The sequence below is a fragment of the Sciurus carolinensis genome, chromosome 14 (assembly GCF_902686445.1).
Source record: "Sciurus carolinensis chromosome 14, mSciCar1.2, whole genome shotgun sequence".
Lineage (NCBI taxonomy): Eukaryota > Metazoa > Chordata > Mammalia > Rodentia > Sciuridae > Sciurus > Sciurus carolinensis.
In genome coordinates this window covers 70,159,566-70,187,184 of record NC_062226.1, presented here as the reverse complement: position 1 = coordinate 70,187,184, position 27,619 = coordinate 70,159,566, and the positions used below count along the sequence as shown (strand labels likewise).

At 40.5% G+C, this 27,619-nt stretch overlaps 1 protein-coding gene across 2 annotated transcripts in view; it reads right to left on the bottom strand.

The window, feature by feature from the left end:
* Nucleotides 1–7,928: 7,928 nt before the first annotated feature.
* Nucleotides 7,929–27,619, bottom strand: part of Pip5k1b (phosphatidylinositol-4-phosphate 5-kinase type 1 beta) — a 313,915-nt gene continuing 294,224 nt past the window's right edge. For both annotated transcript variants that reach the window (XM_047524303.1, XM_047524302.1), the window contains 2 exons: nt 21,965–22,082; nt 7,929–8,681 (listed from right to left, as the gene is read on the bottom strand). In XM_047524303.1, the coding sequence (XP_047380259.1) occupies nt 8,679–8,681; nt 21,965–22,082 (121 nt within the window). In that variant the 3' untranslated portion in view covers nt 7,929–8,678. The remainder of the gene's footprint in view (nt 8,682–21,964; nt 22,083–27,619) is intronic.

Sequence of the window (27,619 nt, the reverse complement as noted above, 5' to 3'; positions counted from 1 at the left end):
AGTACTGCTTTCATTTAGTGTCCCAGAGATTTTTGATATGTTGTATTATCATTCTTATTTACCTCTAAGAATTTTTTTTATCTCCTCCCTGATGTTTTCTGTTATCCATGTTTCATTCAATAGCATATTATTTAGTCTCCAGGTGTTGGAGTAATTTCTGTTTTTTTTTTTTTTTTTTTTGTCATTGATTTCTAATTTCATTCCATTATGTGATCTGATAGAACACAAGGTAGTATCTGTATTTTTTTGCGTTTACTAAGGGCTGCTTAGTGGCATAACATATGTTCTATTTTCGAGAAGTTTCCATGTGCGGCTGAGAAGAAAGTGAATTAACTCATTGGTGGATGGGATGTTCTATATTTGTCTGTTATGTCTAAGTTATTGATTGTGTTACTGATTTCTATGATTTCTTTGTTTGGCTTTTGTTTGGAAGATCTATCCAGTGGTGACAACAGTATGTTAAAGTCACCTAGAATTATTGTGTTGTGGTCTATTTGATTCCTGGAATTGAGAAGGATTTGTTTGATGTACCTGGATGCACCATTGTTTGGGGCATAAATATTTATGATCATTATGTCTTCCTGATTTATGGTTCCCTTAAGCAGTATGAAATGTCCTTCTTTATCCCTTTTAACTTTCGCTTGAAGTCCACTTTATCTGAAATAAGGATGGAAACCCCTGCTTTTTTACTGAGTCTGTGTGTGTGGTAGGTTTTTTCCCATCCTTTCACCTTTAGTCTGTGGATGTCCTTATCTATGAGTCTCTTGAAGGCAGCATATTGTTGGGTCTTTCTTTTTAATCCAGTCTTCCAGTCTGTGTCTTTTGATTGATGAGTGTAGGCCATTAACATTCAGGGTTAAGGTTAATGTTGTTTTTCACTTCCTCCTCATGGAATATTTTGCTAAGAATATTCTGTAGCTCAGGCTTTCTATTTGTAAATTCTTTTAACTTTTGTTTATCATGGAAGGATTTTAATTGGTCTTCAAATCTGAAGTTTAATTTTGCTGGGTATAGGATTCTTGGTTGGCAACCATGTTCTTTCAGAGTTTGAAATATGTTGTTCCAGGTCCTTTTAGCTTTTAAGGTCTGGGTTGAGAAATCTGCTGATATCCATATGGTTTCCCCTGTACATAATCTGATGCTTTTCTCGTGAAGCCTTCAAAATCCTATCTTTATTTTGTATGTTAGGCATTTTCATTATAATGTGCCTTGGTGTGGATCTGTTGTAATTTTGTGCATTTGGTGTTCTGTAAGACTCTTGTATTTGATTTTCCATTTTCATTCTTCAGGTTTGGGAAGTTTTCTGATATTATTTCATTGAATAGGTTGTTCATTCCTTTGGTTTGTATTTCTGTGCCTTCCTCAATCCTGATAATTCTTAAATTTGGTCTTTTCATGATGGAGGTTTCGTTCATGATTTCTTACCACCTTCTCTGTTTGGTCAACTATATTTTCAAGATAGTATATTTTGTCTTCATTGCCTGAGTTTCTGTCTTCCAAGTGGCCTAGTCTGTTGGTGATGCTTTCTATTGAGTTTTAAATTTGGTTTTATTGTTTCCTTCATTTCAAGGATTTCTGTTTTGTTTTTTTTTTTGAGAATCTCTATCTCTTTGTTGAAATGATCTTTTGCTTCCTGCAGTTGCTCTTTCAACTGCTGATTGGAGTGATCATTCATTGCCTGCATTTTCTCTCTTATCTCATCTTTGCTTCACAAATAATTTTAATTATGTATATTCTGAACTCCTTTTCTGACATTTCTTCTACCATGCTGTCACTGGATTCTATTAATATAGAACCTAGGTTTGTTTGGATTATTTTCTTCCCTTGTTTTTCCATGTTGTTCATGTATCTTCTCCTCTAGCAGTGCAGATCTGGGGTATTGCAGTTTCCCCCCATAGGCTTATAGTGACCCTATAGGTTTCCAAAACCTCTTCTTTAAGGGGGAGATCAATATTAGCAGTACCCAGTACAGACAATATGCAGCCCTAAACCAAATAGCTCCTATGAAGATGTTAACAATATTGTCATACAAAACAGTCTACAGTATAACAAATAGATTTGCAATAAAGTTTGCAGTTTCTAATGGAGAACAAAGAGGATGGAGAGGGGTGTAGGATGTAGCTATTAATGGGATAAGAAAAGAGTATATAGAAATTCTAGATCATAGAAAGAGTGAAAGTGTAGTCAAAAGAAGTTGGTTGTTAGCATAAGGAAAGGGAGAAAGAGCCTCTGAGGAAACAGGCAAAAAAAGGAAAATAGAGCAAGAAAAGTAAAGAAATAAAAACAAAATTTTCAAAAAGGAGGGGGGGAAAAAAAGAAAAAAATATCTACACTATAACAGTCATATAATATTCAAACCTCCCAGTCTTCAGTAGCCTCATGCATGAGAGGTACCTGACAATGAACTTCCAGTCTCCAGCAGACATCTCAGGATGGGATTTGCCCCATCTAAAGATGAGAACTACTGCTTCCAGGATTTTTCAAGATGACTGCTCTGGCTTCCAAATGTGTTGGCAATTGGGGAGCTGCAGCTAGGGGTGTGGGCATGGTTGTTCAGGGGTCCTGGAGGTGGGGTGTGGTCAGTCTGGCTGAGGGTCCTGGAGGTGGGGCACAGTCAGTCTGGCTGGGGTCTTACAGGTCCTGGCTGTTGTCTCAAAATGGTGGCAGCCATGTGTAACCAAACCTGCAAGAATTGTGACAATGGACTTCCAGACAACAGCAGGCAGCTGGCAATTCACTGGCGGTCTGCGGTCAGTCTGCTGTCTACTTGAGGACGATTGGCAGGTGGACCTTGGGTAGAGGGTGATGGGTAGGTGAAAGGCAGGTGATGGGCAGGCAAGAGGCAGGCAAATGGCGGATGATAGGTGCCAGTCAGTGAGCAATCTGCACTCAAAAAGTAGTCGATATGCTGGCAGACTGTAGATGATTGCAGTAGACAAATGGGGTAAACAGCAGGGGATCCATAAGCAGCAAAGACTACCTCACTGAGAAACAGATATCCTCTGCTTGAAACCCAAGTTACGGAGCGACAAGGAATACAACCTCCCTCTAGTCCGCCATTTTGGATTCTCTCCCTACCTCATTCATGGTTAAAGTTAGTTGGATTTCAGAGGTTTATAAAATGAACAGTAAATGCTTCCCTTTATATTTCTCTAAACTCTAGTGCTCTTCCCCAGACATAACCACTGTTAACAGTTTCTTATTGTTATGGTTAGATGTGAGGTGTCCCGTAGAAGCTCATGTGTGAGACAGTGCAAGAAGGTTTAGAGGAGAAATGATTGGGTTATGAGGGCTTTAACCCAATCAGTGAATTAATCCCCTGATGAGATTAACTGAGTGATAACTGAAGACAGGTAAGGTGTGGCTGGAGGAGATGGGCATTGGGGGCGTGACTTTGGGCCTTTGGGGCATATATTTTATGTGGCAAGTGGAGTCTCTCTCTGCTTCCTGATCATCACAGAGCCGCTTCCTTCCCCACACTCTTCAACCATGATGTTCTGCCTGACCTTGAGCGCCAAGGACCAAAAACTCTGAAACTGTCTATGGACAGACCTATGAGCCCCCAAATAAACTTCTCCTCCTAAAATTGTTCTTGTCAAGTCTTTTAGTCACAGCAGTGAAAAAAAAGCTGATTAAAACACTTATGTTATGGAAGTCGTATTTCTAGGTGGGCAGGGAAGTGGGGCCTGTTTCTAGGACTGCTTTCTTTCAGTATCCTAATGACATTACTATGCTCATTATCAGGTATGTCAACCCATTTCTTAATTATTATAGCAAAACCAGTGGTACCAGTGGATAGGTGATCACCAAGGTTTTGAAAAGCAACAAAGCACTTTAAATTACTGTCATTAAACTCTGTTATTTATTTTTAATTTGAGTTGTATATGGACACTATTCCTTTATTATACTTATCTATTTTACATGGTGCTGAGGGTTGAACCCAGTGTCTCACTGTGCAGGGCAAGCACTCCACTACTACACTGCAACCTCAGACTCTGTCATTAAACTCTTCATTTTCTAAACTTTCTAACTTTTATTACATAATTTTTCATCTTTTATATAACCGAGGCAATGCCACTTTTAAAATCAACATTCTACTGATTTCTTTTTGCTGTTATAAATGTGACATACAGAGGAATCCTGTATTCAAAAAATATTCTTTTATATTATTTTGTTAATAGGAAGAAAATAAACTAGAGAATGGCTTATCAAAATCCAGGTACGTAAGTATCTCTGGACCAGAACAGGAACTATTACACAAATAATTCCTAAACATAGCTCACTTCAGTCTTTTTCTTGTTTGAATTCTGGAGGAATTTCTCCTTTGCTTCCATAGTGTGCATGTGTGTGTGTGTGTGTTTGTGTTTTGGTTGGGGATGAAATCATCCAGGGGCACTCTACTGCTGAGCTACATCTCAAGTCTTATTTATTTATTTATTTTAAAATTTTGAGACACGGTCTCACTATTGCTGAAGATGGCTTTGAACTTGCAATCCTCCTGCCTCAGCCTCTCAAGTAGCTGGATTACAGGTGTGTGCCACTATGCCTGGCTTCCATAAAATATTTTGCAGAAAGAGGAAGTTAGAATTGACCATTTGGAAACTGCTACATAAACAGTAAAGAGAACCAGCTGGTACAACTACCAGGGAGCAAGTATCAAGGAGAAGGATTATTAAATCCAGGGTACCTAGATTTAAAATGTTCTTCTCTGATTATGTAAATTTGGATACCCTCCTTTTCTTGAAGAAGTTGTGTACAGCGCCTTCTGGCCTGCTCCACTCTGGGTTGATTGATTTCTAGGCCTCCTTCATCGTTCATCTTGGGATCCCCTTCACCTCCCTCTTAGATTGATCTCTTCCTTTCTGGATTTCATGACTTCCTCTTTCTTTATTAACTGTCTCATTTTGGTAAAGCACATCTTTTTTCCAGATAGGTTATGGAAAGTGATTTTTGCATAGATAACTTTTTCTACATTCATACTTTACTAGTTTTGCAGGGTATGATGATTAATTTTATATACCAACTCAGCTAAGCTAGAGTAATCAGTTATTCAATCAAACACTATTCTAAGTGCTGCTGTGGAAGTGTTGTGTAGATAATAATCACTTGACTGTAAGTGCAGGAGAATGCCCTGGAAAATGTGAGTGGTCCTCAGTAATCAGGTCAGCAAAAGAATAGATCATTGTGGTATGTTTGTACAATAGTGCTATGGTTCCCCAGAATTCATATTTTGAAACTCAACTCATAGTGCAACAGAATTAAGAGGTGGAAACTTTAGAAGGTGATTAGACCATGAGGGTTTTGCTCTCACAAATGGGTTTAGTGCTTTATAAAAGGACTGGAGGGAACTAGCTAGACAACCTTATGCAATGTGAAGACAGTGTTCATCCCTCTTGGAGGATGTAACTACAAGGCACCATCTTGGAAGTAGAAACCAGGTCTTCACCAGACACTGAACATGTTGAAGCCTTGATCTTGGACTCTCTGTCTCCAGAACTGTGAGAAATAAATTTCAGTTATTTATATATTACTTACTCAGTTATTTTGTTACAGCAGCAGGAAATAGACTAAGACCATGAAAAAGAATGTTTCCACTGCACACAAAATCAATGAATTTCATATAGTGCTGAACAATAACAAAAACTAGATAAAGAGTAAATACTATATATGCCATTTATATAAACTTCAAAAACTGGCAAAAGTAATACATAGTAGCAGTTGTAAAAATGGTTATGCTGGGCTGGGCGCAGTGGTGCCTGTAGTCCAGCACTTGGGAGGCTGAGGCCAGAGGTTCACTTGAGTCTGGCAGTTTAAGACCAGCCTGGGCAACATAGTGAATTGCTGTCCTTAAAAAAAAAAAAAAAAAAAGTTACCTTTGGGATGCTATTGAAGAAGAGGCATGAACAGATCTATAATTTATATAGAACTGTTCAATCTCTTGTCCTAGGTGATAGTTAAATGGGTGTACACATTAGTAAAAATTCATTAAAGTATACAATTAATAGTTGTGCACTCTCATGTCTATAAGTAATACCTCAAATACTAAAAAAGGTACAAAGTGTTCTGAGACAGAAAAAATAATCACAGCCTGTCCAAGAGTGATTTGAGTGGGGTAGGGAAGGGTCAGGGATTTAGACAAATTCATGACACTGAACTGGTATTGTCGTCATGGCCCTATTATCATCAAGTCATAGCCCTCATGTCATGAACCTATTAATATCCATCTGTAACCTTTTTAGAAATTAGTGGGTTCAGGTTAAGGGCCCTGGCTTAGATAAATGAGTAGGCTTACGGATAGGAGAGGAAGATGGGATTCCAGCTAGGGAAACCCATGTAGAGAGGGAGAATACCTATTAGATGTATGACTGCTAGGGGAGAGAGAGACAGAAGATGCTTATTCACTTAAAAATTCCCTGTTGATATTGACTATGGTCTGAAATGTGTCCCCCAAAATTCATGTGTTGGCAACTTAATCCTCAATGCAACAATATTGGGAGGTCAGGCCTTTGGGAGGTGTTTAGGTACTGAGGACTCTGTCCTCACGAATGGATCAATGTCCCTTAAAAAGGACTTGAGGTGGTTGGCTCTCTCTTGACCTTCCACTTTCTGCTATGTGAAGATGGAGCAAGAAAGCCCTCAACAGATGTGGGTGCCTTGACCTTGGATTTTAAGCCTCTAGAACTACGAGAAATAAATGATTGTTCTTTACAATTTCCTACTCTCTTTTAGCAGCACAAAATGGACTAGGATCACATTCTAACCCAGGACAGATTCCCAGTGCTAACTCTGAGGTTCAATCATTACTTCCATTGAGTAACCAGGTTACATTTACCAAAGTTTAGTGTCATGTTTGCTGACAAGACTCAGTTTGTCTTAACTTGAAGTATTTTATACTGAGTATCTTACTCATCAGGAATGCCTTGGTCATTTTGCTTTCTAATGATTTTTATCTCAGTGTTTCAGGACCTTGCTTCTGGGGACACACACCAGTTGGTGTAACTCTACATTAATTGTTTGAAACATTCACTGCCCCTCTCTGCTTGGTCAGTCCATTCCTACATGAGAAATATACCTCCCATCTTTTTGATTTAAGACTTGCCAATGCTTTGGTCAAAGAAATGTGAGCAGAGAAGTACTCTAGGCTGCATTCAAGTAGAAACCCCATGGGCTTCCTTTGCTTGGCTCCACCGCTACTCTTCTACGTCCACAAACATGGCATGTCCCAGATAGGGTTGCTCTGGATCCCAACATGAAGAAGACACTTGGAGCAGAGTTGTAGCTGGTCCCCACATGTGAGTGAGAAATAAAACTGTGTCGATGAAAGCTATTATGATTTTTGGGTTGTTTGTTACCATAGCGTAACACAGTGAAAGTTAATACACCAGGATACTTGGGAATGTCTCTTGGATCTGAGCAGAATATGCTACTGAGTCTTTTCTTTGGACTGGGAATTTTATCTTTCTATTTTCATCTGTTATGTGCTTCAGTTCATTTATGATTTTAGAACATCTGAAATGAGGAGCATCTGGGTTGTTTCTTTTTAATTAAAAAAATAAAGAAATGTTGAGCCAGGTGCAAGGGTGTACACCCATAGTCCCAGCAGCTCAGGAGGCTGAGGCAGGAGGATTTTGAGTTCACAGCCAGCCTCAGCAAATTAGTGAGGTGCTAAGCAACCTTGTCTCTAAATAAAATATAAAGAAGGGATGGGGATATGACTCAGTGGTTAAATACCCCTGGGTTCAATCCCCAGTACCTACCACCCCCCAAAAAAAGTAAAAAAAAAGTAATGTGGACTGGGGATATAGAACCTAGTGGGATAGCACGTGCCAATATGTGTAAGGCCTTGGGTTCAATCCCAGCACAACAAGGAAAAAATAAAAAAGTAAAGACTATAAATCATTGGAATCAATGGAAAACTATAATTGAGAACAAAATATTTTATTTCTTTCAATAAAACTATAGTTTACAGTAGTATTTACTAAATAAATTATATAATTTCTCTTTTACAAGCAATAAACTAAATCACAAATATTTCAAAGACAATGTATATACACAACATAAGGCCTTTTATAAATAGCTTGGCTTTTCTCATTTCACTAGTAAACAGTGAAAAAATATTTATAGAAGCTAGTTTTCTATAAAGTATAGGCAGACCTATTACACTGATCTTTAAATGGAACCAATTTAAACTTTCAATGACATGGGCTATGATTATAATTTTGCAAAAAAGAGCAGAATTTATATTTTATCATTTCACATGGATGGATTTTTTAAAAAATATATAAGCAGATTATATATGTTGCTTATGTATAATCACTGGGTGCATGCAAAATGGAAATAATGCAAGAGTCCATAGGAAAATAGCACTTTCAAGTCCAAAAAGGTGATTGGCAATGGTATAGAAAGCAGCTTAAACATAGTTCATGCAGTTCTTCACAGTTGGCAAGCAACAGCAAGTGACAGACTAGCGTGGTATTTCTCACATCCCATCAGCTGATCATCCTTGGACCAAGTCTCCCCTGACATCTCGCAAACAGAATTCTAAGTCCAGTTGATTTGTACTCTTGTGTGTAGTGGGGCTCAGCCAAGTTCCTTTGGAGAATTCTGGAGTAGGGAAACTTTGCTCCAACAACTGTGTTCGGGTCTCATCCACGTGCTGAGGTGGTTACCATTGTCACTTACTGGGGGGAGGGTGGTTTGGAGAGAAAGAAAGCAGATATGAGACTCAGTTTTGGCAACAATTTATAATTCCTCTCCATGAGTGGAAACACAAGTTCACAATTTCTCCCAATATCCTGTGCTTGGAAAATGTGCAGGTAGAAATGGGGTGCTTTAGGCTTGGGATTCTTTTGCAACGCTTAGCAGAGCATATGTTTCTTTGGTGGACCACAACATGTTAATTATGCCAAGGTTTATCAAGATCAAGTCCCAATCACATCTCAGCACAGAGCTAGCATCTTGGAAGGCAGCAAAGCTAAGACAGGGTCCTGCACTCCCAATGCACAGGCTTAGGGGAAATGCTGTGGTAGATTGGATGAGAAGTCAAACAGAACAACCCAATGACTCAAAACAGTCTTGAACTCAAGAATGCTGTGCTCATTTCCAAACAATGTCCTTGCAGCTGGGCATAAACAAACATGTAACCTAAAATGGCAACCAGAGCCAGCCAGCTCAACCAGTAGCAGTTGTACCATGTTTCATGTGGTGAAATGGAACCATTTTGAGTCTGTAAAGACTTTTTGTGTCAAATGTATTCACTTCCTAACTTGCAGCCATGTGACATTGTATAAGTGACCTAACCTTTAACTCTTTTTTTTTGTTTCATCTGTAAAATAGGGATAATAAAATCTGTAGGGCAGATGGGAAAGATAATATTTTCTTTTTTCTATTTAGATACAGGATCTCACTATGTTGCCCAGGCTGGCCCTGAACTCCTGAGCTCAAGTGATCTTGCTACAGCTTCCCAAGGAGCTGGGACTATCTCGGTGTATATCAATACACTCAACAAGAATAAACTTTTCTTAGGGAAAATAAAGTATGTATACACATAACACACACACACACACACACACACACACACACACACACACACATATATAAATATATAAAAATTTAAGGCTGGAGTGTAGTTCGGTAATAGAGTGTGTGCTTAGCATGTAGGAGGCCCTGGGGTCAATCCCCAGAAGCACCACCACCAAGGAAGCATTATCCCCCTACAAAATTAACAGAGTACTAGGTGTATGCTAGCCCCTCTCTTTCACACCAACTGTGGTGAAGAATGTGGGAACTGGAATCTCAAAGATTGTACACCCTAGAACCCTCAGCTAGTGACTGAAAAGACTTCAATAAGAAGTTTAAAATGACTCAAAATTATTAGGAAAGAAACTATGTTCAATAAAATAATTCTGTTTAGCAATCTGCATTTCATCATGTAATGTGAGGCTACTGTGAGTTGTACTTTTTATTGACTTACCATTTTTGTTTTATGGTTAGCTTGCTCCCTCTTATGAATCAAAGTAGCTCGCTTAAATGCACAGCACTCATGCGCAGGGCATCGAAGGGGAGAGGTGTGTTTCCCAAGGTCTCATTCTTGGCTTACCTACCCTACATTTGTCAACCTGTCCCTTAACACCCCCTGTTATGGACTGGATATAAGGTGTCCCTGAAGGTTCATGGGTAAGACAACGTAGGAATGTTCAGATGAGATATAATTAGATTGCAAGAGCTGTAACCTAATCAATGGATGGATTAATAATTTGAATGAACTAATGCATGCTAACTATAGGCCGGTAGGATGTGGCTGGAGGCAGTAGATCACTGGGGATGTGCCTTTGGCGTTTATATGTTGTCCCTGGCAAGGGAAGCTCTCCCTATGCTTCCTGCCTGTCCTGACCTGAGCACCCTTCCTCTGCCATGCCCTTCTACCATGATGTTCTGCCTCACCTCGGTGGCCTAGAGCTATGGACTGGACCTCTGTAACTGTGAGTCATGGACTGGACCTCGAAACTGTGAGCCATAATAAACTTTTCCTCCTTTAAATTGTTCTTCTTGGGCATATCACATTCATATAGCAATGTGAAGCTGGTTAACCCATCTGCCCCCGCCAACTCTACTTACTGTTCTGAAAATATATATCTGGTGATGTGGAATGTGGTATAAGGAAATCTCAGGACAGAGCTGAAATCGGAGGGAGGACTTCATACCAGTCAGACTGGCCAAGATCAACAGCATTGAACAGTCTCAGCAAGTGCCCACGAGTCTCCAGATCTTTACCCTTAGGGGCGATTCTATTTTATTTTATTTTTATGCTACGGATTGAACTAAGGGCAAGCTAGGAGAGCATTCTATCATTAACCCATGCCCCTTAGTCCCTATCATTCCTTTTCTCTGTGGTGCTGAGGGTCAGACCCAGTGTCTCCCACACGGTAGGCAAATGTTCTACCACTGAGCTACATCCCCAGCACCCTAACTTCTTAACTATAACAACTTTAGGTCACCTACAGCCCATGAAAGCAGGATTTTTCCCTGTGACCAGGGTATCCTCATTATGTTTTCAAGTTGGAATTCTCTGCCAAGATATCTCTGAGAAAAGCATAAATTTTCCTTCCAGCTACTGTATTTCCACCAGGTCCCGTATTTTGTTGTCTTAGACCGAGTCCATTTCCATCAGCACTTCCTGAATTCTGTTTTTTCTCAATCCTTCTCTGTATCCTTTCTATTCTATGATTCATATTCTTTTGGCCGATGTGCCTCTGTCGCCCTGAGAGCTCATCAACTCGTCCTGTCCCACTTTAGTCTAAATTCACAACATGAGGATAGATCTGTATTAAGACTTCACAATGCCTCACTCTAACATTATCTCATTGGCTCTGGGGTCCCCTCTATCTTTGGATTTACCTGATTGCTTTCTAAGACTTCCCTGGATTTCAAACACAAAAGTTACCATTATTGCTCTAGGAAGTCTAAACTCATTTTTAAAAATAAGGACCTGTACTTAAATTTTATTATATTCTTATCTATCTCATATTGAGTGATACTTTGGCAAGTCACTTGGTGAAAAAGTGGACTGGGGATTTCTCCTCGTATTATATTCCAATAGTAGCAGGAATCTAAAAGCTTGCCATTGTCTCAGGAGGTCCAGTGAATGCTAGGCTAGTGCATTAGAAATCAGGCAATGGCAGTGCAGAGTAAAATCACTCTGTTATGGAACTTTATGGCTAGAAGGAAACTAGAAGGGGCCAAATATCCTACCTTTGCATCTAAATAAATATTTAGATTCAGAATCAGAAGTGAAGCTTCTCTTTTCCAAGTCCCAAGGACGTCAGTCAAGAATCCTTGGGCAGAAGGCAGGACTTTTGCTATCCTTGAAGGATCTGCACAGTTGAACCCAGCTCTTTTGTGTCTGACCTTGTAGAATGCGGTATGAATGGGGGTGTGGAGGGCTGGGACTTGGGCTGACCTCCGGGGCTCCACTGGAGCTCCCTAAGCAACAGCAGGCAGATGACTAGTAGGATGAGAGCTGAGAGAGAAGCTGACACTTGTCTCCCCTGTCTCCGGGGAAAGAATTTAAGATTATGGCCCCTCATTTCAAAACTGTTAGTGCAGAAGCAATATTTTAACACAGTTCCCTGCCTGATTAATTTGTTTTCCAAAGACCCGAGAGAAGCCTGAGGGCATCGAAGATTTATTCAGGCTGACAATTCTATGGGGGACTTTCCAGCACTCGAGAGACTCCTGCTGATTGTGAATCTGAGCAGCTCTCTGATCATCTAATGTGTCACAGAGTCTAGAACTGCAACAGAATCCACTCCGACCTCTGCTTCTGCTGCACTGGCAACATGTGGGGGGATGAGCGTGGTGCTAGTTTCATTGGGAAAGGACATTGGTTCCTTTCTCTGCTGTAGGGAAGGAAGCACCAGGTGCCCAAGGCCACAGCCACCCCCAAGAGTGGGAATTAGGAACTGCCCCATAGAGCCTTTTCCTTGGTAGCACTTTTTGTTACAAAAGCACACAGTAACTGTGATGGGCAAATCTGTGTCCCCTTAACATTCCCATGTTGACACCCTAACTGCCAATACCTCAGAATGTGATGGAGAAAGGGTCTTACAGAGGTAGTCAGGTTAGAAGGTTAGAATGAGATCATAGGTTAGGCCCTAATTTATTATGACTGGTGCCTTTTTATGGATGGAAATTTGGATATAGACATGTATAGAGGGCACATGGTGTGATGAGACACGGAGAAGAAGACCATCTACAAGTCAGAGACAGAGACCTGGGACAGATCCTGCCCTCACATCCCTCACGGGGGAACCAATCCTGCTCACACTTGACCTGGAACTGTCAGCCTTCAGAACTGAGGGGAAAGAAATTTCTGCTGTTTAAGCCACTTAGTCTGTGGCATGCTATTAATGGCAGCCCTAGCAAACTAACACAGTTCCCGCCACTGGGATTTAGAAAGTTGTTTTTTAAGGCTGAGGCAGGAGGATCACAAGTTCAAAGCCAGCCTCAGCAACTTAGGCCCTAAACAACTTTGTGAGACCCTGTCTCAAAATAAAAAACTAAAAAGGACTGGGGATGTGGCTCAGTGGCTAAGTGCCTTGGGTTCAATCCCTGGTATAAAAAACCAAAATCCAAAACAAAACAAAAATTTTAATTAAAAAAATTAATATTTGCATTTCATTATGTTTAATCCTACCTGCTCTTGGGAGTTACTTCAAAGACTACAATTACCAGGAGTTCAGTGACCATAAGTGAGGATTTGTCCAAGATTGAAAGTGAAGAAAAGACTTTTTCCACCCTATATTTGTTGATATTTTGGTCAAGTTGCTGCCTAAGCAGAAGCCACATTTTCTGTGTTGAATCTTCAAACTGCCAAGGGGCCCTTTCAAAGAGACTGGAGCGAAACTGGCCTTGATGGATGAGAAGGGCATGCTTGGATCTGCGGAAGATTAGCACCTTCACTCTCTTTTACACGGCACTGTGATTGTAGCCTCCAGTCAGACTTGAAAGGTGGGAGATGCTGGGTCTGATAGAGTGAGCTGCCTTTGACATCTGAAGAACGTGCCCCCCACTGAACTTGCACACACAGCCCTGAAAGGCTACAATAAAGTACATGAAGTGGAAACAGTTGACTGAGCCACACACTCGCTCTTAATTAGTTTTCAATTCAAGGCCCTCAGTTATGCCTTATCCCCTTGCTTGGGGCTGCCTTTCTATCAGTAGGTGGCGGCAGAGGCTCTGCTGACAGCAGGAACTCACTTGCAAGCCCAGTGATCAACCTGTGCTTAGGACCCACATAGGGTTCACTTAAGTTTTGTTTTTAGATCAGAGGAAAAGTGCATCTGATTCCAATGGAAGGTGACCATGGAGTAGTGAGACAGCTCTTCCCAAATCAGCGTAGAAGGGGTACAGGATGCTCAGAGCTGAAAGATCCTGAGAACAAGCTCAGGGGATCTCAGCCCTGGGTGTGTGAATGTCTAAAAACACCCATGCCTTGGCCCACCCCTGGGGATTTTATTTCTAATTCACATGCCCAACAAGCAACTGGGTCTGTTAGTACAGTCACCTTTTGACAACAATTTGTGAGGAATCCAAAATAATTGGAAAACATCTACCCAAGCTCACAGCCACGTAGCCAAGGAATGGGAAAACGGGGCCACGAGTGAAGGAGCAGCTTGCAGGCCCCTCAGTCAGGCCGTGGAGTGGGCTGAATCGCAACCCCCCAATGTCTTGTCCCCCTGGGACCTCAGAACATGACCTTATTTGGAAATAGGGTCTTTGTAGATGTATAAACATTAAGATAAGGTCACACTGGACTGTGATGGGCCCTAATCCAATGACACATGACCTTATAAGAAGAAGGAGGACACAGAGGCATGGGAACACAGGGAAGAAGCCCTGTGAACGTGGAAGCAGAGGCAGGAGCAGTATGGGTCCAAAAATGCCAAGGAATATGTGGAACCACCAGAAGCTGGAAGAGACAATAGGAATCCTCCCCTGGAGTCTTCAGGGGGAGCATGGCACTGACGCCATCTTGACTTGAGAGTCCTGGCCTCTAGAACACAAGATGGGATATATCTGTTTGCTAAGCCTCTCGGTTTGAGGTAATCTGTTGTGGCAGTCCTACGAGGTAACACAGGCAGAGACAGACCAGAGGGAAGTCGGGCCCTCAGCTCCCCACCTCTGAGCCCTCCTCACGCCACGCACCAGGCTTGGCAGGCCTTGGCTTTTACTAAGTGAACAGTCCTCAAACGTCTTCCCATTCCACCTCAGAGTCTAGGAGAGGGCATGGTATGAATGAGAATCATCCTGTTTACTAGGTCCTGGGTGGGATCTCAATTTTTCTTCCTAAAATTCACATTGGATTTTTAATCACATTCCTTTGAAGTTGTGCTACTTGTTCCTTGCAGACTCAGGGCCTTATGGACCCCAAGTTCACTTTAATGGAGACGGATTTTCCTCAGACACTCTTCTCCAAAGACTTGGAGAAAGGCCTCGACAAGGAAGAAAATGGAAGTGGAAATCAGAAAAGCAATAGGGAGCATGCAGAGGGCCTGGGGAAGCGGGGAGAGAGGCCAGTTTTAGGAGGCAAGTAAATAAAAATGTCAGGGCAACCTGTGTATGGCCTGGGTGTCAAAGGGGAGTCAGGTGCACCAAGAGCAGAACTAGCTATGAATAAGGTGCAAATCCAGTTGGCCTGCGAAGCCACCATTCACTGTGCAGCTAGGATATAACAGAAAAACCTGGCCATCGCAATCCTGCAAACTGTCATTCAGTTGCTAACTGTGGGCCTAATTGAACAGAAAAGCCAGTGTGCCTTTATAACTTCAACTCCAGTTCTCTAAGCTAATCCTTAAACAGCAGTTTAATGTTGTTAAAAAAAAAAAAAATTCCTACAGTGCTCCCCTAATCCAGACTGACAGGTTGCCTCATTAAAACTGAAACCTGTGTCACTCTTTCTTTTTTTCACGGTGCTGGGGATTGAACGCAGGGCCTTGTGCTTACGAGGCAAGCACTCTACCGATTGAGCTATCTCCCCAGCCCATGTGTCACTCTTATTTCAACTAGGAGCAACCTGGAGGTACTGAGGGGTTCATGGAGTGATACCCATTTTTTCAGCTCTTTTACATGTCTTAGAGACATTATTTGGCCAATAACTTAAGGAGTCAAGCCTTTCTGGAAATAAACAAAGGGCCCTATTTTACCTTTTCTGAAATCTCTTTGTTTCTCAACACTGTGGTCCTATGGATAAAAGAAATGACATCTGGTTTCCATGCCTTCCAAGCCAAGGTGGTGTTTGCCTTTTCTCTTTCCTATTCTGCTGTCACTGAAATCTACTACAATCCTGAACAGCATCTTAGGTTGGTGGGGACTCCAGCTTTCTTCTGAGAAGCAATAGAATTGCTACTGTTTCGAATAAACACCCTGGCAGCAGCCACCACTGGCTCAGACTAGGAATGATTAGAGACCCATGACTTCACGTGCAAGCCATTAACTCAACACCCAGGGATTCAAATCCAGAAAGGCGTTTTCTCTTGCCAAAAAGTTCCACTGATTTTCTAAGACCCCTGTGACCTAAATTTGAAGCATTTTTCTTCTTTTTCTCAGACTTTTCCCATACATGGTGGTATGATAAGCTGTTAATTCAATCATTTTCACTTCTCTGCCACCCTTCCTCCCATGATCAAAGAGTATTATTAACTACCCTAAAAACACATTAAATAATCAAGCTGTCCAAGAGCTGTCAATCAGAGTACTAATCTCCAATACTGGTGTGGCTAAAAACTGGCTTAACTGTTTCTCTTCCTTCACCCACAGCTATTTTTGCACTTCAAACAGTCATTTTGCAGAGGCACTTACATAGATGAAAGTACATGTTATTGAGAGGATGCTAATGTGGAAAGTGTAAAAGGAACAGGGCATAACTTAGGCACTGAATAACAGAAGCAAGAAAGGCATGGTTGTGTGGCAGCCATTTTTCACACACTTGTACATTATTAATGCAGTCCCATTACCTTCTCCTGACCCATCCATTTCCACCATATCATGAAAGGACACTGTCTCCCACTCCATTTTCAGTGGGAATGGCCTTTGTTGGTTGTTTCTCTTCCCATTAACACCAAATTGCATTCTACATCAGGCAAAGAAGTCCCTTCAGGAACTGAAATAACAGCTACGGTGACAGCATCCATTCGTGCCTCAAAGATCTGGGACTATTCACCAGTGGAATCTCGCTCTATTATGAAGACTGCATGATTGCCCATTTCAAATCAATACAGCCTGCTCATCTCTGTTGTATTCTTTTAAATACCCTAATCTGTGTCATCAACTCAGCATTCATGGGAAAACACATCATTGGTCACTGGATAAAGTCATCTTTAAAATACCTCCTTCAATTTGAATATTTGCAAATGAAGCCTGCAACTCCACAGTGTGAAGGTGAACGACCTTTTGAAAGCCATGCAGGTTGCTAGGTAGATGGAGACTGAAGTAAATGCATTAGTAAGGATGATGGAACAATTCCTGGCCTTCTGGGGTCACCTATCCTTTTCAATTTCATGTCAAATCACAGGAAAAAGCAGGATAGCTGCCCTAACTCACATGCACAGGATGTGTGGGTGGATCCTTAAAAGGAAATTTTGTATGTTATCTGATGTGTACAAATCACTTCGGTTTAAATCTGCATATTTTAAGGGGATATAAATAGTTTATTCATTAGTGTGTAAATAAAAGCACTAGGGATTAGGTTACAACTGCTAGCAGAAAAATGCTATTAGCAGTTGTATCTTCTGGGAGAGAAATATTACAAGAGAAATCGGACTACGTTTGGTGACAACACCGAACAGCATGTCACTTGAGAAGCCTCCAACTGCCCTTCAAGTAAAGATGGCTAGGATCCAGAGCTTTCGAATTAGGTCAGGAAGAAAGGAGAGACAAATGCATAGGCAAGATTGGTTTTCCTCTCTTCTGCTTTTCTTTTACAGCATTTTTTCATAATGTAGAAGCAAATGAAAACATTGAAGGGAGGGCAATGGACTGAATCCTTTCAGATCCGGAAGAGCATGCAAAATGAAATAATAAAAATTTGCAGCATGAACACACATCCTGGCATTACAAGTTAATGGTGCAGAATGTTCTAGATGCTCTGCTCTAAAGTTTAAGTTTAAATACTGTGAAGGTTTCTGGCAGAGGAGGTGATGAAACAGCAGAATTTGGAGAAACAACTGTGGTTTTGGAAAACCTTATTTCTGCAACTGTTTGTAAGTCAGAATGAGTCATAGGCTATCAGAGCTGGCTGGGGCCTCAGAGATGATTTAATAACCCATTTTATAGATGAGAAAACTGATGCCCAAAGAGGGTGACTAATTCAAGGTCAATAATTAATGAGAAGCCGAGACAGGCATAGACTCCAGGGGTCTATTTCTCTATAATTAATGTCTCATTTGGTTTTGAAGAGGCTAATAAAAAAAAAAAAAGCTAGAAAAACTGTGTGAGGGTCATGAGGTGAAGCTAGTTTCCTAAGAACACAAACATTATTTGCCTTTTCATTCTCATGTGTGTTCAACAGAGTTTCCAGAAGCAAAATGATGTGTCATATTGCAGATTGATACAGAAATAGATATGAGAACCCAGTTTCTTTTGTCAACCTAGACATTGGGATTTATAAAAATGTAAAGTATTGCTACTCTTTTCACAAAATTTATTTTTATATCAGAAAATACAGTTAGATTCACAAAAATGTTATTTAAATTAACACAATATTTACTATTTTAAATGAGCTAATAAATATTTCAAATTTTTCTCAGTTTTAATTTTGGAAGATAACCTATATACACAAAAGCTCTTTGGGAGTCTCAATAATTGTTAAGAATGTACTGGGGTCCTGAGGGCAAAAGGTTTGAGAACTGCTGCACATTAAAAAATAACCAGAAAGGAAATATTAAAAATGGAATTTTTTCCAAGGTGCTGAGAATTGAATCTAGCACCTTGCAAATGCTAGGCAAGTGTTCTACAACTTGGCTATACCCCCACCTTTGAAAGTAAAATTTTATTAAAATTTTTCTTAATACACTGCACCCCCCCATTCTTATTTTTGGATCCATCTTTCACTTTCATAAGTCTGATGAGATGGAGGTTAGACTTGTATTAGTGGTCAATAACAATGAAAGGGTACTACATGGGGTTCAAGTTTAGGCAGGAGAGACCATGGGCTAGATTTGAATTTTGATTATTATTTACCAGTTCTGAGAACTGCTCAAATTAATCTTCAGTTTCCTTACCTGTATGAGCAAAGGCAAATATAACAACTATCTCTGTGAATGAGCTAATGCAAGACAAGGACTGATATCGTGCATGGCACATAGCGTGTACTCAATTTGGCCATTCATATTATTATTATTTAAACTCCTGTGCCCTTCCCACAGTGCCAAAGTATTTCCCTTTCGCATTCCAAATTGAAGTTTAAAAAGTCAATTTTTATTGATCCTAATTTGTCTATCTTTTTTCCTCTATATTTTTCTTGCCATATTACTTTGTCTGATCTTGGGTAAGTTGCTTAACATCTATGAGTCTAATTTGTTAACTACACAGGCAGCATAATTCCTAATCCAGACAGCACAGCACCGTAATTAACAGTGGGTTAACTGCTTTGGGTCAGTCTCTACTGGTTTGAATCCCTCTTATTGATTCCTGTTTGCATATTTTGGGGGCAAATTGGGTACTTTCTGTGTGCCTCAATTTCCTTGCCTATAAATGGATCTAGTAAGTAACCTTAGAGTGTTATCAAGAGGATTAAGTGAGCTATATAAATATTAAATGATGTGTGTGTGTGTGTGTGTGTGTGTGTGTGTGTGTGTGTTTGTGTGTGTGTGTATTTTAGGACAGTGCCAGGCATGTAGGAAAATACTCAAAAATGCTTCATAGCTTATTGTTATTAGCTACAAAATAGAATTAGGCTACAGTTTTTCTCCAGGCTTGGTGATAAACATTTCTACTGCCCATTACCTACTGCACAGCTTGCCTGCTTTCTCCCTTTTCCTATCTCTCCTCCTTCACTTCTGAACCACAATCAGTTGTGCTTGGAAGAATGACAGAGGACCATGCCAGCCAGCGAGCCGCCACCACCGTCTCCTTCAGTTGTAAACTCCTTTATTTCTAATGGTCCTCAAGAGCTTGCAATAGGATCAAAAAGAATACTCAGGTTTTTTCCCCGGTAACTTCCAAGGCAAGCATTTCCTCTTCCTTTTCTGAAATGCTTAGCCTTTCAATGTCAAAGAATTCAAGAGACGTGAGAAAGTTGTGAAGTAAGACACTGCTAAAACCAAATAAATGGCAGCATTCTTAGGAATGAAATGGATAATATGAAGAGGGGAAAAGCAAAATGGTTAATAAGAAAACCTTCCTACCAAAGGAACAAGAGAACAGACTGGTGCTAACCAAACCATTGACCATCCTGTGCTCTTACACTCCACTCAGGACGTGGCAGCTTCCCATCTGGCCAAGACTGGCTTTTGTAAAGACATGTGAAAGTGGCACCAAGCCTTGGCTCATGAAGATGAGATTTCACTTGGCCTCTTTCTGAAATGCATTCCTGATTTCTACTTCTGGATGAACTCAGTTTAGCAAGGGACCAAAACAAACAAAAGGAAAAACAAAAACAACCCTCCCAAAACAGAAGAAAAATCCACCCAACCAAAAACAACAGCAACCACCACCACCAACATCATAACAAAACCAAAAACAAATCCCCAAACCAACCAAACAACAAAAACCCCTTGATTTCCTCCTATTTAATTCCCTGTTTTCCTGGTCAGGTGGGTTAGGGGACCAAATTTGCTGTGAGAATTGTGTGATATTCTGAAACTTACATTTTTAAAGTGGGGGCAGAAACAGGAGCATGGCTTGGTGAGAAAAAAATCTCTTTATGCAGCAAAATGTATATTTAGAAGTTATGAAAAAATCCTTCCCAGGGTGCATGTCTGTAATCCTAGTTAGTGGAGAGGCTGAGGCAGGAGAATCCTCCGTCTGAGGTCAGTCTGGGTGACTTAGTGAGACCATCTTTCAAAATAAAATAAAAGGGGCAGGGGATGCAGCTCAGTGGAAGAGTGCCCCTGGGTTCAATCCCCAGTACTTCAAGAAGGAAAAAAAAAATCTTTCACAGTGGTTGTTGTTGGTGGAGCTGCTATTTTATAGAGTAAAGGAAAGCCTATTGGAGACGGAGATGTTTGGACTGAAACATGAAGGCAGTGAGGGACTAAGCATGAATTGGTTTTGGGAAAGAGTGTAGAAAAAACAGTGAATGCACAGATCTCAAGGCAGGAATGTGCTGGGCTTGGTGGAGGAACATCGAGGAAGCCAGCATGGTTGAAATGGCAACATGTAGGAAGGCAGAGGCCTAGGAGGAGGATTCCCAGAGGCAGGGGAGGCCAGTCCATGTAGGGCCTGGAGGACTTTGGATTTCACTCAAAAATAACAGTTAGGTGACTGAGGCCCTGCAGAGCACATGTGAGAAAATGCAGTGCTGGATTGTGAGATGGGAAGAGACATAAGATTCAGTCTCAAGGGGCCCTGAGGGATGTGGAGATGCCACATACACCTGGTGATATTGATTCCCACAGTGAACTGGTAACCAGGTATGGTGAAGAGCAGTGGCTCAAGTTTAGGAAAACATAAGAAAACAGAAAATTCCAATCAACACTTTCCCTGTTTCATGTAATTTTGCACAGGTGTACGAAGACATGGAGAACGAGGACATGGAGAATGGGTGTGAGAGGTACTCGGCAGGGAAAATCCTCATGCTCCCCAGCGTAACCCACCAAGGTGCCTTTCTCACATCATCTCACAATACAATTAGGGCCACATAGACAATTATCCAGGCGTTCCTCAAAGCAGCCTTGTGGAGCAGGCAGGCTGGGCATTATTTCCCTTCTCTGGCATTAAGGGCACACAGTCACAGCTAAGTTCTATCCACTTCACACAGCTGGTTGGTGGCGACCCTACTGGGCCAGCCAAAATTCTTTGGTGCTGAATTCAGGTTCTTCCCATAACCTAGTTCTGTGCCTCCTAGTTTACGAACCTATTCAAGGAGGCCAAACCAAAGAGAAGAAGAATCAAACACAAGGGGGCACCATTGAGCCAAAGGAAAAGGCACTACTTCCTTGGGAATCACAATAAGGAGCCCCACTTTGCCTGAACCTTAGGGGCTTTGTCCTCTTGTTATATATGGTGATTTAGCATTCACCCAGATATCTTTTGTGTAATGTTCTACATGAACTATAGGAAACACGGCTTGTGAAAAAAACATCCTTTGTAGAAGACAGGGTGCCATTGTTTCTTTCAAAGCCCAAGCATGCCTGGTTTTATAGAATCTGTTCTTGTAGAAGCCATGGCCTGGATCCATCTGTGAAGCAGGAGGGGAGGGGAAGGAACTAAACAAACAAACAACGACAACAAAAAAATAACTTACTAAATAGACATCAAGCACAGAGGCATTATCGTCCTGCATTTCCAGAGCATTTGGCTCCGCAGACAAGTAGATGGTCCCCTCTTCTAAGGTAAATGTCGAACTGGAAGGTAACCCTTTGCTGGAAAAACAAAGACAAATGGTGAGCACATGGCTTCCAGAGCAAAACCCAAAGATACCTCCAAAGTCGTGGCTAAGAGGTGGATGAATTTGCAGGGCGGAGCAGTTTTTAATAATCATACCTGGAGATAAAAATCCACTGAGTTTTAAAAATTGGTTTTACCTGCAGAGCATTCTCTCTATATGTATCAGCACAGGAGTCCCTTCGGGGCATTTTTGAGAAGTGGTGGGACACTGTGGCCCCAGTGGCTTCTTGGTTGTCTTTGGTTTTGGTTGGTTTTTGGTGCTTCAGTTCTCCTCTCCTGGATTCACTCCGTGCTAGTTCACAGGATTGAACACCTTGTGTGCATCCTTTCTCCCTCTTCCCCTTCCTCCCTCTCGCTTTCTTTCTTTTTCTCTCCTCTACTGTTGTTTCTTTTTCTTTTTGGCATGCAAATTTCCATTACCTCGGTGATTGTCCAATTTCAGTATGCATCAGAATCCTGTGGAGAGCTGGTGACCGTGCAATTTCTTGGGCCCGTCCACCAGTTTCTGACTCAGAAAGTCTGGCATGGAGCCTGTGCGTTTTCATTTCTGACCAGCTTCCAGGCGATGCTCATGGCCCACCCTTGGAGTAATGACTTACATAAACACAGAGCATTGTGTTACGTGCTTTGTGAGCAGAGCCTATGTGGATTAGTAGCAATCAAAGTAATATGCAGGGAGATAGTCATTGATGAGAAACCACCTTGTTTGGTTGTGATGTGATAACCAATGCTAACTGTTGAAGGAACTGATCCACTTGCGTAGTATTTAAATTGGAAATTAATTGAGGAGTTCAGAGGCACACCCCCCCATTAAAATAAAATTGTTTTTAATCTGTGGCTTTGCCATGGGAAAGTTTTTCAAGAACAAAATATCTTTAAAAAAAATAGGGGAAGAGGGCATTATTGGTGCTTGGAAAAATGAAGGAGGGCCTAGCTATTGGCCCAGCAGAGGGCGTGTGGTCTTCCTTGGTGGCAGAGCTGAGGGCAGGGTATGGAAGGTGGCTTTCTCCTCTCCCCTCCTGTCTTACCACATCTCATGATCCCTTCAGGGCTCAGATCGGAGTTTTTCTGAAAACTCCCCATTTAAAATCAGCCTCTGAGATTCTTGTCTAAGCAAGCTAGAGAGGAGACTACTGAGAACAATATAGTTTTTCTGTCCTTCCCTAGTCTGGGACCTGTGCGTATTTACCTGTTAATTAAAGATACCTGAAGTATTTTGAAATGCTGACCTTTGCAATAATAAAAACAAAACTTTTCAAAATGATTCTGTAAATATTAATAAATAAGTTTCATTTGTAAATTTTTTTTTTTTTTTTCCTGATCATAAAAGACGTACTAAGAAAACTGTAGGGAGCTGGGGCCAGAGCTCAGTGGTAGAGCATTTGCCCGGCAGTCACAAGGCCCCAGGTTCAATTCTGGCCTTTCGCAGCCATTTAAAAAAAAAAAGGGAGAGAGACAGAGAAAAGAAAATTGCAAATATACAGACTAGTAGGAGGAGGAAAGTGTGGGTGGGGATCTTCCATTGGTTTTCCGTTCGGTGATATTAGGGAATATGGAAATTAAGGAAGTAGAGCTACTTCACTTTTGGCTTGACACATTTTCTCTCAAATTCTGGACAGTTAAAACAAAAATCTTGCTTTCTAAAAACTTAAGATGGGCTACATAATGTGGGGAGTAGAGTCTGCTCCAGGAGGACCTTCTTTCCTGGGAGGGGTTGACTTTGGAGTGTGAACCCTCAGATTTCCTGGGTGAAGGAATCCATCAGCTCGCTGAGCTGCTGTGTAAGAGGCACCAAGTGGCAATGAACACTGCTCAGGTTTTTTTTTTTGGATCAGAAATAAGGATGCGGCAATGGACATTAACTGGCTTTTGCCTTTCAACTGTAAAGACTCCATTTATTCCCCTTGTGGGTTTAAAATGTTCCTGCCTGGTTGAGCCTTGTGGGAAAAATAATTGCTTTATCTACTTACACACCAAAGCAAGAAACAAAGTGGCCAGAAAATATGGAATTGTGGTATCACTTCTCATTTTTATTCTATTTTTTTTAGTTCATAGTTCATATAATTAAAAAAAAAAAACCTCTAATGCCTTCTGGGTTATTTATTTAAAAAAACTTTCTAATGCCTTCTGAGTTATTTGTAGAACATATATTTTATTCAAAGAGGCTCAAAAATTAAGTTTTCCCTTTCCCGAGTTTTTACTTATTTCCCTCCTAAGATTGAGTTTCACATATACACAAAACCAAGAATATTCTGGAAGTTCTTTCTTTTTAAAAAAATTTTCCTTATTTTTAAACTTAACTTAAAAAATTATTTAGACTTTTATTTATTTATTTTTTTAACTTTTGGTGTTGGGGATTAAACCCAAGAGCTTCCTTCCTGCTAAGCACATGCTCTACCACTGAATTTTGCCCCCAGTCCCTTAAAATTTTAATTTTTTGTGGTATTGGGGATTGAACCAGGGGTGCTTTGCAACTGAGCAACACCCAATTCCTTTTAATTTTTATTTAATTTTTTTTTTATTTTGAGGCCAGGCCTTGCTGAGTTGCTGAGGTTGTCCTTGAACTTGTGATCCTCCTGTCTCAGTCTTCTGAGTTGCTAGAATTACAGGCTTGTGCTACTGCCCTGGTCCTTAACCTCTTATTTTGATTTAATTTTAAAGGCAAGGGAAATGGGCAAGAATCCTCAAAAGAATTTCAGGATATATTTCACTCAGATTCCCCAACTGATGTCATTTGGTCCAATTCACTTTATTATTATTTCTCTATATGTATATGAGTGTTTTTTTCTGAGTCATCTGAGATTAATAAACTGGATACACAATATCTCTCAGCACCAAACCCATCAGTGTGGATTTTCTGAGAACAAAATCGTTTCATATAATACAATATAATTATAAAAATCATGAAATAGACTGATATGTGATCTTATCTATAACTCATATTCAGATCTATCAAAATTTTATTTTTAAAAATGACGCTACATGCATATATTGTAAAATACATCAAAGTCATCCGGTTCTCTTGTGATTCAGAATTATTGTCCCCAGAGGCAAACCCACTTTGGAAATGTTTTTCACTCTAATATTAATCCTTTATTTTTAGCCACTGTGAATAAACCACTGGCATTGGTTAAGACAAAATTAAAATAGGGAAAAATTAGCCTTTGGGATTTAATAGGTACATTTATTAATGATTTTTGCTAAAATACATTATGATTATAGAGAAAAGAAATTCCAGATTTCCTCAGTTTCAAATGGCCAAAATTTGATAAAATGAAACAGACCATCTTAAAAAAATACTTTATCATTTACATTATTTTCCACATGTTATAGTTTTCTATCTTAGTAAATAGAATATTTTGTTTTTTTTGAGATAGGATCTGGCTGTGTTGCCCAGGCTGAACTTGAATTTGCAATTGTCCTGCCTAAGCCCCCAGAGTAGCTAGAATTACAGGTATGCACCCTTATGCCTGGCTTAGTAAGTATAATATATTGAGCATCATTAAATTTGGAGGACAAAACTGAGGTTCACAGGGATTTCAATCAGACTATATGGAGAACACTTATAATTTCATAAAAAGGCAAACAATCATATCAAAAAATAGGAAAAGAACCTCAACAGACATCTCTCCAAAGAAGATACATAAATGGCCAGTAAGCACATGAAAAGATGTTCAACATCATTCGTCACCAGAAAACGTAAACCAAAACCGCACTGAGAGGCCCTCTAGGATGGTTATAATGAAAAAAGACAGGCAACAACGTGTTGGAGGGGAGGTGGAGAAAGTGGCTCCCTCATCGGGTGCTGATAGGAAGGCGAAATGGTACAGCTACTCTGGAAAGCTATTTGGTGGGTCTGCAAAACCATAGGACCTAGCTATTCCCCTCCTAGGTGTATCCCCCCAAAAATGAAAACACATGTTCACAAAAATCCTGTACATTATGTTTGTAGTAGCATTATACATAACAGTCAAAATGTGGTAATGACTTAAATGTCCACTAACTGATGAATGAATAAATAATTCATACAATGGAATATTATTTGACAACAAAGGAATGAAGTACTGACATCTGTGTCATGGGTGTGCCCTGAGAATAGTATGCTAAGTGAAAGGAGCTGGGCATAAAAAATCACACATAATATGATTTTATTCAAAATGTCCAAAATAGGCAAATCTATACAGACAGATCAGGTTATGGTTGCCAGGTGCAGGGGCAGGAGAGGAAGAAACTGACTGCTAATGTGTGTTAGATTTCTCTTTGGGGTGTTGAAAATGTCCTAAAATTAGATTCTGAAGGTAGGTCTACAACTCTCTGAATACACAAAATACCTCTGAATTGGGCTGGGGTATAGCTCAGTTGGTAGAGTGCTTGCCTTGCAAGCACAAAACCCTGGGTTCAATCCCCAGCACTGCAAAAAACAAAACAAAAACAACAACAACAAAAAACACAAACAAATAAAAACCTCTGAACCGTATGTTTTGTTTGGATGAATTTTATGGTATGTTTAAAACAAAATAAAACAAAACAAATAAATAAAGAGGCTAATGAAGCACCTAAAGGTCATAAACTTGATCTCCCAAAACATGGTATTGGATTTACCTGGAAATTTCATGCAACATATACTTTATATCATGCATATTTTATAACTAATTGTTTTGAATAAATCCCCAATTTAGTCACTGGTCACTCAAAGACATTTTCTTTTTCATAATAGAGAAAAAAAATTATAGTCGACCTGACAAAATCAAAGAGTTAATTTCTGAGATTTTAAGCCCTGAATTGAAGAGGACATGAGGGCAGTCTGTGGAAGCTTGGGGAACCATCTAGAATGTCCCACGGCCAGTGGTGTGTAGCACGGAGCATGGGCCAGAGCATTCTGGAGGATGTCCAACCCAGAGGTTGCACCCTACTGCCCCGCAGACCCAGTCTGGTTGGAAGAAGTATATTTTGAAGAAGAGATTTTTTTTAAGTTTGAATTATTGTCAAGTTAAGAAAGAGGAAATTCCCACAAAAACACAGTTTTTTTGAGAAACCAAAAAAACTGCTCACTCTGAGCCCACATTTCTGAGTAGCAATGAGATTGTTGTGGTCTCCTTTAACAGGCGTGTCCTCTGTGAGACTCCAGGGCTGCAGCCACTCTACTGCATCACACCCAGCATGTCTCCTCATTTGCATCTTTGTTTTTTTTTTTTTTTTTTTTCAGTCCAACATCTCTACTTTGAAGATGAGGCCTGGAGATGAGGGAGCAGCAGTGACTTGCCTAAGGGTCCATGGTAGCTGAACACAGTCAGGATCTGAATTTTGTTTTCCAATTACCCACCTCTTCTATGTTCATCTCTACTGAAATTTTGGAAATTTGCCATTGTGGAAACCAAGGTGGCTCAGGCAAATGTGCTTAGGAGCTTGCAAAGTAATCAATGTGGTATGTAATGCTTGATGTGAGCTGTGGAAACCTTTGCTATCTAGGGATAGAGTAATAATAAAGTGAAAGGTTTGAGGAAAATAAGTA